The sequence below is a fragment of the Passer montanus genome, unplaced genomic scaffold, assembly GCF_014805655.1.
Source record: "Passer montanus isolate IOZ18808 unplaced genomic scaffold, ASM1480565v1 scaffold10, whole genome shotgun sequence".
Classification (NCBI taxonomy): domain Eukaryota; kingdom Metazoa; phylum Chordata; class Aves; order Passeriformes; family Passeridae; genus Passer; species Passer montanus.
Window position 1 is genome coordinate 13,613,230 of NW_024356505.1, and position 12,899 is coordinate 13,626,128.

At 39.1% G+C, this 12,899-nt stretch overlaps 1 protein-coding gene across 13 annotated transcripts in view; it reads right to left on the minus strand.

The window, feature by feature from the left end:
• ABCB5 (ATP binding cassette subfamily B member 5) overlaps nt 1–12,134 on the minus strand; it is a 35,250-nt gene extending 23,116 nt beyond the window's left edge. The window contains exons 1-13 of one of the 13 annotated variants that reach the window (XM_039708926.1): nt 11,780–12,131; nt 11,464–11,561; nt 10,990–11,082; nt 9,867–9,954; nt 9,350–9,398; nt 8,376–8,520; nt 7,855–7,921; nt 7,446–7,637; nt 6,147–6,318; nt 5,054–5,178; nt 2,434–2,608; nt 2,027–2,140; nt 1,044–1,154 (exon numbers count right to left, since the gene is read on the minus strand). In XM_039708926.1, coding sequence (XP_039564860.1) covers nt 1,044–1,154; nt 2,027–2,140; nt 2,434–2,608; nt 5,054–5,178; nt 6,147–6,318; nt 7,446–7,637; nt 7,855–7,921; nt 8,376–8,520; nt 9,350–9,398; nt 9,867–9,954; nt 10,990–11,038 — 1,287 coding nt within the window. In that variant the 5' untranslated portion in view covers nt 11,039–11,082; nt 11,464–11,561; nt 11,780–12,131. The other 12 variants (XM_039708890.1, XM_039708899.1, XR_005627431.1 and 9 more) reach the window with 12 other exon arrangements.
• Between the last annotated feature and the right edge of the window lie 765 nt (nt 12,135–12,899).

A 12,899-nucleotide genomic window follows, 5' to 3' on the forward strand; every position in this document is an offset into this window, starting at 1 on the left:
TGGGAAGGATGAGAAAGATTTCCTATTTCCCTCCCATTTGGTGTGCTGACCCACAACATATCTCAGCAGCCTGAATAGGATTTTTAGGAAGAAGGATGAAGACTCTGCTCTGTCCCCTTAGATTTCTGAGCCAAGAGGCATAGAAGATGCATTGTACAAGATTCTGTTAAGGAGAAAGCCCAGCTTTGAATCTGCCCTCCAGATATTCCAGTGTCCTGGAAACAGATTTGATGCACAATGGGACAGGCTTCAGATGACTGAGTTGGGAAAACCCACCTGAAAAAACAGCCAGAGAGGTATAAACATTCCCATGCTCGCCACTAAATCAGCATGTCAAGCTTTTAATTGTTGACATTTGAAATCTCTATTTCCACCTTGTTCTTCACCAAGGAAGAAACAACAGCAGCAAATTCCTTTTCCTTTCACCTTGATCAAGGTGTTTAAAAGATTGTAAACAAATATGGCAGAGAGGTCAAACCAGCTGTGTCACTACAAAAGTAATCACCATGACATGATGTACACAGGTCACTCATGGAAACTGAACTAGCAAAGAACAGGCACAACAGTTTCTTGAACAGCAATTTTAACATATTCCCAAAACAATGTTTTACTTCCAAGTGTACATTTAGGATGATATATTCACAAAAATACATTATCAATGCATTGAAATTATATCTCTGATAATTTTTAAAATGGGATGTCATAACTCCAAAGAGCGAAGAAACTAGAAAAAAGTAATTTTCTGGTTTAACTACTTTAAGTCTGGAAACCTTAATGAAAGATTTTGAAAAATCTTATTTGATTTATCAAAACTCTTTTTCATAGAAATTCAGACTAGGAGCAACACCTATTAGGTTTGTCCTGCAGAAGAGAATGAGATACACAGTGACAGTAGATTTAGAGCTTTGTCTTTGTGCATCACTGGGGGGGGGAATTATGTCCCATCAGCCAAAACAGGACTGCGTCTCACATTCAAGAACAAAATTAGACAAACAACATGGACAGAAGTTGAATAAGTTTAGTAGTCTAAACAGAACACTTACTTTAACATCAGGTCTGGAAGGGTAACTGAAATGGATGTTTCTGAATTCAATTTCTCCTATGAGTTTTTCTGGCTTGTAACCTTCCTTAGAACTGCTGTCAATGAGCCGTTTCTGGAAAGAGGTTTGTAAAATAAATTGGTGGTTATTTCACTTTTGGAACTGTTATTTCTGCTACATGCATTGTTCTCTACTTTCTCAGATACTGGTTTACACTGCAGTACATCATTGAAGAACTGCTGCATTTTACCTGCAGAATGCTGAATATGGGGGAGCATCAAATTGTGAATTCTGCTTGAAAAATATAGTGCATTTTCAAAAGCAACAAAATCTATAGCAGAAAATCTATAATTGCAGAATTTAACTGCATTCTCTTGCAACCAAAACATGGGTCTCAGTAATCTGTATGGGAGGGTTTTATACTCACATCATAAAGAATGATGTAGCCATTTCTCCATGAACTTTTGATTCCTACTTTAAAATATTTTATATACATAGATATGCAATTGCTGCATAGCACAGCAAAATCAAGATAATGATATGGAAAACCTTTTTTATAACAACATCAGCATTACAAATTATTATTGTTATAACTTTCAGTAGTGATATTAATCCCTCTTCACCAATTCTCCCTCCCCAATAAACCCTATCTCAGCTGAATTTGTGCATACATGCATTTTTAAAAACTAGTATAGTGCAATGCTACTTTGCCTCTGGTGCTGAAAGTCTAATATTAGAGAAAAACCTCAACCATATATCTCAGACACACAAATCAGGTTTTCCAGCTGTCACTGTAAGAAAGAGGCTGTTTTTTTTTAGATCAATGAAAATATTATGGGTTTCTGTAGTAAACATCTATAGAGTTGATGATTTGGGGCTTTAGAGCACTTTTGTTACATTTCTCAAGCGAAAAAAGAAATAAAAAGCAGAAGGAGTGGAAGCTAAATTGTTTGAAAGGCTTCCATTCTATATAGTTAGATGTTTACCTTATTGATAATCTTATATACTTCATAGGCAGCCCCACGTGCATTGGCCATACTCTCCAGGTTAGGAGCTGCCTGGCCCAGGGAGAAAGCTCCGACAAGCACAGAGAAGAACACCTGTTGGAGATGGAGAGGAGCACTGCAATTAATAATTATATTAATGCCTGCATCGGCACTAGAAAGACTTAAGCACCAGCTCTAGGTTATTCATCCCACCTTACAAATAGAGTCCAAGGCAATCGAACTTGTTTTATTAAAAGCTAGGCAAGATGAATACTATTCAGTTGTTTTATACTAAATGAGTCTCTAACAGCTAATTTAGCAGGCAAGTGGCAGAAAACAGAGAGACCACTTAAATAACTTCCCCTGAAGATACAGAACATTTTTCAAAACTGCACTGCTGTACTTACAATTAACACACGGCCGATGTCATAATGTGGATCCTCAGCAGTGAGCTTGGTCCCGTACCAAAATGCAAGGGCATAGGATCCAAAGATAAAAAATTGTGAAAGACCTAGACATGTGTTAGTGGTAATGGATTTTTTCATTCCAACACGTTTAGCCATCTCTAAGTTAGCATCATATCTGAAAGTGAGTAAGGAAACCATTAATTTGACAGGTACTACATGCCATTCTGGTTAATACTTTCTACTGCCCTTTCCTTAATTAGCAGGATTTATGTAAGAAAAACAATTAAAATCTCAAAGAGAATACAAGTTTGATTTTTTTTTTTTTTTTACAGAGGACTATTAGGGAGGTAATTAATTTGAATAAATCTGCTCTGATATATGCCAACAAAATTGGCATACTGTTATTAAAGACATTCAGAAAACAATTAAGCATCACAACTTTGTTATCACAATGGAAGACACAATAACACCCTTGAACTCATTGTTTCCATTAATCCCAAAGAAACCTTGAAAAGGTTTTAGCAGCATTTTTTATCACAAAGGTAGAAGTTAGTTGTCCACTTTTAAAACAAGCAAAAAGAAAAAAAATCATCCAAAAACCCCAGGCAATAAGGAAGGAGATAAATGAGATAACTGAACCCTCTGAATGCAAAGTTGTTCTCTTACTGGCCATTTTAGGATATCAAGTATTTTTCCCTCAGGTCAGTTTACTGATTAACATATATAACCACTGGACACAGAAGATCAGTATAGAGACTAAAAAGTTCAACTAGAGAATTATTTTTGCGAAGGATGGTTCAAATTCATTCACTCAACAATTGTTTTCAGGAAATAGCTTTCATTTACTCAAGCTCTTTATGCAAACTGTAACCTAGGAATAGTATAACTTTCTAGCTGTAATCAACATGGTTAGTAGCTTGCACTCTTTTCCCAATATGTATTCTCAATAAAGTACAACCCCATCATAGGAAGACATGCAATTCATTCAGCTGGGAAGCAATCTTAAAAAAACCCAAAACAACAACAACAACAAAAAAACTGCATTAATATTGTTCATGTTAGGAAGACATGCAATTCATTCAGCTGGGAAGCAATCTTAAAAAAACCAAAAAGACAACAACAAAAAAAACTGCATTAATATTGTTCATGCAAATTTCTAAGATGCCACTAGTGTTGTATTTGTTAGTCAAACATATTGAAATATTTTGACTTGATTGTGCGCTTAAAACCAGGCCCTAAGTTTGAGTCAGCAGGGAAATGGGTACTGCATTTAAGTAGTGTGATAAATACAGGTCATCTCTGAAATACTGAGGAAAAGCCAAGCCACTGCCAGAAACTAAAAGTAACTGAAGTTCCCTTGCAAGAGTAAACTTTTGCTGTCAGTGGGAGCACTGTGCAGTGAAAGGATGCTTTTCCTAACTCTGAGGTCAGCATTCAAGAGCTGTGTAGGAGTCACAATCCACTATCTGAAAAATGCACTCCCTGGTAGGAGTTTGTCCCTAGTAGATGTTACTAGGGGAGCCACTATGTTTGTTTGGGGTTTTTAGATTAAATGGAAGTAAAACTGTAGAAGAAGCTGTCTGGTCAATCATAAAAACTTACTTGACTCAGGTATCAGTTATTTTGTCTTTAGACAAAGTATTTTGAATGAATATTGACAGCTCCTGCCATTTAGTTTTCAGACATAGGTAATTGCAGAATATGGGGAGAAGGGCAGGGGGCAACTTATCTGGGTCATCATAGGGCTTTTTTTGCCTTTTCTGTGCAAACAGGAAGAGTCCAAATACTGTTGCATCTTAAAACCAAATTCCAGGAAGCAGAAGACAGGGCTATAAGATAGTCAGAGCTCAGTCCCTGGAAGCAAATACAGGAACAGGCTGTAGGATCCTAAACTAGTGTTGACACCATCTTAAAAATCCTGCACAAGAACAAAGGCAAACATGAGTTGAAAAAGAAGAGTTTCATGGGCCATATGGATAAGGTCATCTGCTTTGCCTTTCCCAACTGCATGGAATCAGTGATTTTTTATTTGTGTAAATTGGTATTGGTATAAAAAAATTTATTGCTTATGCTTGTTGAGTTATTTGATATGCATGTCAAAAAGTTTGTGGCCAGCCACAATCATTTCACCTTGTATGCATGACTAGGGCAAACGCTGGGCAACTACACATGCTGTTTGCAAATCGTTGTAAAAGCCAGTAATGTGTTTTTACCCAAGGCTGTTATCCAGTGTAGTTTAAAAACAAGCTCAGTAATCAAAGATCAGAGCAGTAGCACAAATGCTCTAGAAGATAAGCAACTGACTGCATGCTTTGCTGCATCTAACTCATGGGTAAATGTAACCTTCTCACCACTTTCACATTCAGTTCCACTCCAGTTCTCAATCTAAGGAGAAATTTTGATCTCTGCTGCAGTGATAGCACCAAGTAATCTGTATTCACTGACTAGGTCTATTCGCACACCTTTGTTTTCAGCTGATTTGTCCACTTACAGAAAGACAAAATGACACAAAGGAGCATCTCATCCCTCTGCCCCTCCAAAAAAAAAATCCTCACAAAACAAATTCACAACTAAATGTCCTTGCCATATTTTAAATATAATAATTAATTAAAAAACTTACTTCTCTAATGCCTTTTGCTGTCCATTGAAAGCCACAACAGTCCTGATTGCTGTCAAAATTTCTTCTGCCACAGCTCCTGCTTTAGCATAAGCAGACAGCTCTTTAGCAGTAAGGGATGCCAAGAGCTGAAAAGTTGGAAAACAGCTGTTATTGCAGCCTACTGAAGGAATACTCGCACTGTCTTGGTGAATAACAACAATCACACAAGGTGCACAGGATCAGACTTTAGCAACAAGAGGGTCAGCTCCTCCCCATACTCTGAATTTCCCTCAAATATAGCTGTCTCCTCATTACAACCAAAGACTACACAAAGATCAGGTGAGCTTCCTGATGGATCCTCTTTCTTCCCAAGCCTACAAACTACACTGGGAAGAGTGAAGGAGGGAGTGCCATAGCTGGGCTGACTTTCTGAGGTGTTCAGACACTAGAGCACCAGCAGATATTGAAGTAAGCAAGAAAATCACATTACAGCCTCTAACGTGCTTTTTAAAGCTTATTTGTAATGCTTCAGGTAGGAAAAAGCCCATAAAATCATAAAAATAGCTACTCAGGAGTATGAGCCATACACATTAATGTGGCTAAACAGTGAGTAAGGGGAAAGTTTTCCTATCTGAAAGGGAAACCTCTCCAGCCATTTCACTGATTTATGTCACTTCAGTTTTCAGCAGCTGTATGTATCTGCAAAGCTGTATAGATTTATTCTCTACACTGCATGAAACTTGGTAAATTATTTGCAAGACATGTGGCACATACATGTGCAGATGGAAAGGTAGTTGTGCTAGGAGGGAAAAGCAAAGCCTTCCCCAGTGCTTGCCATGAGGAAATTGCTGTGCTAGAAAGATGCTCTGACATAGATTATCCTCATGAAGCATGGCATGAGGACAGGATATGCAGACAGAAGGAACATAACTTACAAGAGTGTGCTTGGGAACCCAGAGAAAGGCTGCAGGAGGAGTAGAAATCAAATTAAGAGTGGGGCTAACCTCCCAGCTTAGAAACCACATTAGTTTTCTCCCATTCTCTACCCCTTTTCTGTGCATAAGAATTGTAAGGTTTTTTTGGTTTCTTTGTTTAAAAATCCCCACACACTTACAGTTGACCAAACTGCTGCTGATGCAGCAAGAAGTGGGCTCACTGACATAACCACCAGGGTCAGCTTCCACCCGTAGATGAATCCTATAATAAGCCCTGACACAAATGTGGAAAAAAACTGCAGAAATATACTGATCTTGTCTCCGATGCCTCCACGGATGGTGTTGATGTCACTTTAAATAACAATCATCAAAAAAGTTTTGTTAGTTTAGAATGACACTCATTTTAACTCTCCCCCCCTCCCTTTTCTTGCTGTGTGGCCTCATGTCAGGAGCTTTGCCATTTCCTAACTGGCAAAAGAAAATTTCTAACCACAGCTACTGAACTGTACCATTAGGCTCTTCTGTAGCCAAAACACAGCAGAAATCTCCTGTTTTTAAAGATTCATTTTCTGCATTCACAACATTCTCTGCTGTTTCTGTGCCATGTCACTAGGTCACCAATGACCTAGTTTTCTCATCTGGTGTCCAAATGGAGCAATATAAGTAAGGAATCAAGCAGCCTCCTCACCCAGCTTGACCATCTCTAAATGATTTCTTCTGCTCAGCTCTCTGATGCATTTTATGCTTGTAATTTTTGGCTACTGACTGAGATGAAGAGCTAACTCCATTCTATCATACCATGATTTGGAATAACCTCAATTTTTATTACAAATTTTCTTCCCTATTTTCTCTTCCCAGAACACACAGATGTTAGAGTTGAGAGTGGTTTCAATTAAGCTTCTCATACACTTTTCAGGACAAATCTGTGTCCAAAGCTACTATAAAATCCAGAAAAAATATTAAAAAAAAATAGTGTTCACATATATAATCCTATCGCACATGGGCATTACAGTCCTCACCCCTAAATCTATTTAAGTTTATGGAACAACTCCAAAGGCTTTAACTGACTAGATAGACTACTGCCTGAGATACAAGCCACATTTGTACAAGTATGAGCCTGAAGTACAGGCTCATTTCCATTCAATTAAGTGCCAGTTTTTGGTGTTTATAAACTAGGTGGAGACAGCAGAACTGTTTGTTTAACAGTGGCTGAACTTGTACTTCATGGACGTCAGAAAGCCAGTGTTCAATGCACATATCACAAACTGCACAAATGAAGCTGAAAAGGATAAGGAGTTTCTCACTTTGAGCTGTAATAGTTCACATTTTATGTTTGGTAGATTTTTCTGTTCTGTTTTTTTTTTTTTTAACGGTCTATAGGCTATTCTGCTGAGGTAAATGTCAGGTTTTTTTTAGGTGCCATGCTTGGTGATGTGTGTATGTGTATAAAAAAACCCCAACCAAAACAGAGCCCTCACTCTGTCAGTCTGGTGTTCAGTGTTCCTATCTGGGTAGTGTCAAACCAAGCCATCTCCTGATGGAGCACTGCAAAAAAGAACTTCTGCCGGATCCTTGCGGTTTGCCTTGTAGCAGTAACCAAAAATGTCCACACTTGGATGATGCTCAGGATCAACACAGCAAAGCCAATTGCCACGTAGTAGTAAGCAAACCTGGGATAAGAGAACAAAAGCCCATGTGATCCCACTGTAACCCATGAGAGAAGTTATACACACAGAGCAGCAACTAGTCTTCATTAATCACACCAAAGTAAATTCTGAAGCTTGTGATGCATTATTGGGAAGGCAAAAATGGCTTCTGCTCAAACAGATACCACAGTAAAAGAAAACCCTCCAATACATTATTAACAGGATAACTACAGACCCTTACTTTGTCATTTCAGCTTCTATATCCACACCTGGATCTGATGGGGAGCTGGAATTGTTTGCTGAAATACCTGTGAAGAGGAAATAAAAAAGAGGAATATTAATGGAAATGCTATATAGAGGAATTCATTCATGGCAATATGGGGTCTTCAAGTTTGGGAATGTTTTGTATTTTGCAGGGGGGGTCTTGCAATACAAACTTAAATACAAAATTATTTGGCAAATACACATTTCTTTTTAAGCAATTAGCGATAACTGAGTTTGATTGTACTCCCTACTATCTCAACAAAGTCAAAGTCATTCATAAAGTGCACATCTGATGCTTTGGTTTTGCCTTGGTCTAGTCATTAAAGATGGATTGAAATAACTGGGTTATTTCCAGCAGGATGAGTGTTGCTCATAATATAGCATAACAATCCAGCTTCCTTAGATACTTACCAGTGTATAGTCTAGGGGAAAAATGAATCTTAGCCTCAGTAGCAAAGCACAGCCAATATGTAGAGAAATTTAATTTAAACTTTTTACCATTGGATTGCACGCCACTTAGCACAAAGCTGTTTGTCATCTCTCCAAAGATAATGATCATAAGTGGCATTCCAGTACCATTTGCAGCCGCTGCAACCAAACCAACTATCATCAACAGGACATCCACCCCATCAGCATAGCGAAACTATGTAAGCATTAGAAAGAAAAAAAAGAGAAAGAAGTGACATTACACCTGACAGTTCATGCATTTGCTACAGTACAGCTGACTTGCAGAACATGCTCCCTCCATATATTCTAAGCAGCAGCACTCCAACTGAAGGTAAACTCAGCACACAAGGATTTTGCAGTAGTGCAACACATCTTTAAATTAGTACCCAGGCTGCTAAGAGAACACTGGCAGGACACAGATTCTCAGTCTGGAAAAAAAACCTACATGCTTGCAAGTGATGATGACCTTTGTAGAATATATTGTATTTTGTGTTCCAGGGAGTTACATATTTACTAAGATAATGCCTCTACTATGTAAACAAGAGTGAGTTATTGACCAGCACTTGGCTTATACCTACCAGTAGAAAATGTTTTCAGCAGAGATAGATTGTATCTTAAGACTTGTCTACCCCTGAAGCTGTTTTGTTTGAAGAAGGGTGTGAATTCAAACTGCTACATATATCCCAGGATATGGTTAATCTGAAATCGGAGCATTTTATGGCTGACTGTCCTAAGCATCTCATAAAGTGCAAATACACATGGAATAAACCAGAGAAGAATAAAACTTTTCTTGTTTCAGAGTAATCAAGTCAATATGCAAAAGCTATTTTTGTTTGGGAATAGCTGTCTTATAGACAACAGCCACAAATCTGTTATCACTGGTTCTCAGAGAGCAGCTCTGAAATCAGCAGCTCTCAAGTTTCTTCTCCAATTTTTGGTTGCCTATGAACTGTCATTCATAAAAAACTCACAATGTCAAATAAAGAAAAGAAAGTATAAAGCAGACCATCAGACGGGACACTAACCAATTCAAAAATGCCAACCATTCGTTTCTCTGGCTTCTCATCTTCCTTCCTAGAGCAGAGTACAAATACTAATTAAGATGAGGGATTTTTTTAGCAAACCTGTGTTAAGCTCTTCTCCTCCATCCCTTGCCCCTCTGACATCCCCATACACCCAGTTAACTTTAAGTTTAAAAAATACCTACGTTTCCTTCTTGGGCTCTAGCTGATCGATTTGTTCTACATGTTCTTCATGCTGGAAAGAAGGATCATCACACCCCTTGCTTCCAGATTCTGTGAAATAAAAAGACTTTTTTAGCATAACAATCCAGCTATTGTACTACTTTCTTGTGTCTTTCAGTGCTGATTTTGCATTTAAAAATTAGTTTTTCTCATGTTCTTGAGAGGAATGAGCAGAGTACAAATACTAATTAAGATGAGGGATTTTTTTAGCAAACCTGTGTTAAGCTCTTCTCCTCCATCCCTTGCCCCTCTGACATCCCCATACACCCAGTTAACTTTAAGTTTAAAAAATACCTACGTTTCCTTCTTGGGCTCTAGCTGATCGATTTGTTCTACATGTTCTTCATGCTGGAAAGAAGGATCATCACACCCCTTGCTTCCAGATTCTGTGAAATAAAAAGACTTTTTTTAGCATAACAATCCATCTATTGTACTACCTTCTTGTGTCTTTCACTGCTGATTTTGCATTTAAAAACTAGTTTTTCTCATGTTCTTGGGAGAAAGTTTCGAGAAAGAGCCTGGTGAATTTTTCTCTTCAGTTCATCTTTATTCCCAGAAAAAGCTTCCATGTCCATTTCTGAGATGGAAACAACTTCATTTTTATAATGACAATATATTCATACGGAAAGATTTTCAAAGACTAAAAGAAAAAGAAAGTTAATTCTTCCTTCAAGTACCTACACAACTCAATGCAAATTAGGAGATGTTCTCACAAAAAGAGTGGAATTGCTTATAGTAAAGGTTATAATTGCTGTAGGTAACACAGAATAGATGGCAGTTAACTAAAGTATCATGTCCTTGATGCTAATAACCATCTTCACTATTTGATAGCAGTAGTTGTTGCATGTCCCACTTCCTTTGTGCTGGGTGGGAGCTTCAAAAAGTCAGATAAAAGCATAAGCCTACCCAGGAAGCTTATAGTTCTAAATGCATAAAATAAGACACAAAGAAATTATAAAGAAACAGACAAGAACAGTGGGGAGCCAGCTGTAAAACAAAAGCAGACAAAGTGCTCCCCATACCAGCCACTCCCAATTTACATTTACCTTAACTTTTGCTGCTGACTCACAATGAATAGAATTTTTTACCTACTGTTTTAAGGTTAGTTAGCCTATAATGGCTGTTTGAAACAACAGTTTGAAAGGAATAACATTCTTCCAGCTTCCCTCAGAAGAATTTTCATGCCCAGGCTAAGACCCTGCTGAACAGTTTTACAAATGCAAATCAATTTTGTTGAACTTGACTGAATGATTCAAACAAAAAATATTTTATAGGTGTGGCTTCAATTCGCTCATTCATAGGAAACTCATCATGTTATTGCCTACAAAATCACTGTGGCAATCAGAAGAGCTTTACAACATACTTTAGGTTCAAATCTGTGGAACAGATTCTTCAAACACACGTGTGGTGTTCCTTCTTACCAGGATCGGAGAGGTTCTCTTCTGTGGAATTTGCAGAATAGTCCTTCATTGTTCTTTTTGTTGTGTGCTTATGAGAGTCACATCAATTAGAACCTGCAATAAACCCCCCCAAAAAACCACTTTGATTTAGCAAATATTTAAAGACTTCACATCTGTGGGATTTTCCACGATTCATCACATTTTTGTCTCAATATTATTCTACTTAAATAGAAAGACTAAAAAAACAAAGCAAGTAACAACATGAAAAAATAAGCACTATTAATGAGATATTAAGAACAGTGCACAGCATTACTAGGTGACTTAAGTCAGTAGCTTGTTTCAGTAGTGTTTTATGATAAGTCCTGAAATCATTAATATAAAAGTTACTGTAAACAATCTATTACAGAAGAGATTATTTCCCTCATTACCTTATGCTTGGTTAGAACTAAATGAACAGCCGTAACACGGTCACAAGTACAACGATAAGACACGCACTTGTTATGCCATGTGGTGCTACTAGGATGCATTTAGAGGCAGTAAATAACTGATGCTCTTATTCTCCCGAAGCTTTTCTTCTTGATCTATCAAATATACTGGTTAAAAATAAAAAAATAAAAAAAAGAACAACAACAACAAAATCCCTAGCAAAAAGCCGCACATGAATCTGATGAAGCCTGAAACAACATTGACAAGAAAATGCCTAATCAACCTCAAATAAAGAGAGAAAAGAAAAAAAAAAATCTCAAAAAACCAACAGCAACACCTGTTGGATTTCTGCCTGCGCTCTCCCGCTCTCGTTGTCTCGGCTCACCTCCGCAGCCCGCGCAGACCCCGCACGCGTGGCTGGCTGCGGCGCCGGCGGCGCGGTCCCGGCGGGCGGGTCGGCAGCGCCCGCTCCGGGCTTTATAGCGGCGGCACCGCCCGCCCGCCCGGCTCGGCTGGCGGAGAAGGTCGGCGCCGCGGCCGGGCAGAGCCGCTCTCGGCTCGCCTTGCAGATGAAGGTCAGCGCCGCGGCCGGGCAGAGCCGCCCGGGATAAGGGGCCTGCAGAGGGATGCCGGCCGGCTCCTGCCCTCTGACGCCTTTCAGAAGCAGCCCCAGGGTGTCCGAGCCTGAAAAGCGCGCACGGAGAGCCCACCAGCCCCTTGACAGAGCACTGCTTCCATCCTGACTCTCACAGAATAGTTAATCTTAGAAGGGGAACACTGGATGTCATCCGGCCCAACCTCCCTGCTCCAGTGGAGTCATCTAGAGCACATGACTTAGGATTGATTGGTACAGATACATTTTGACTATTCCCAACAAAGGAGAGCTCCACAGCCTCTCGGGGAAACCTGTTAGAGTGCTTGGTCACCTGCACAATGCAGAAGTTCTTCCACATGTGGAACTTACCGTGTTCCATTTTCTGATTGCTGCCTTTGCCCTATTGCCTGGTGTCGCTGAGAAGAGATGCTCTGTCCTCTTGGCACCAGATACTCACAGGCATCAATGAGATCCCTCTCAGGCTAAACAGGACCAGCTCCCTCAGCCTTTCCTCATAAAGGAGGTGCCTCAGGACCCTCATCATCCTCACAGCCTTACACTGGACCTGCTCCAGAAACTCTATGTCTCTCTTATGCTGAGAAACCCAGAACTGGACACAGCCATTACTAAAACGAGATGAATTTAAATCTAGAAAACTCAGCTGCTAGGTGGAGATGAAGGGGAATTTGGAGATTTGCTTGTTGAGGGAAACATTCAGATTTGGGAAAGTTATCTGCAAGGTCCTGTCACATTTGGGAAATTGTATCACTGCACTTGGAGAATTTCAAGTAAGACTGAAGATATGCTGGTGAATTTCAATGAAGAATTGTTATTAAATAAAGGCTTTTCTGTTCCACTTCTAAATTACATGATAACTGAAGCCAGCTAAATTCAACATTGTTTTTAGAGA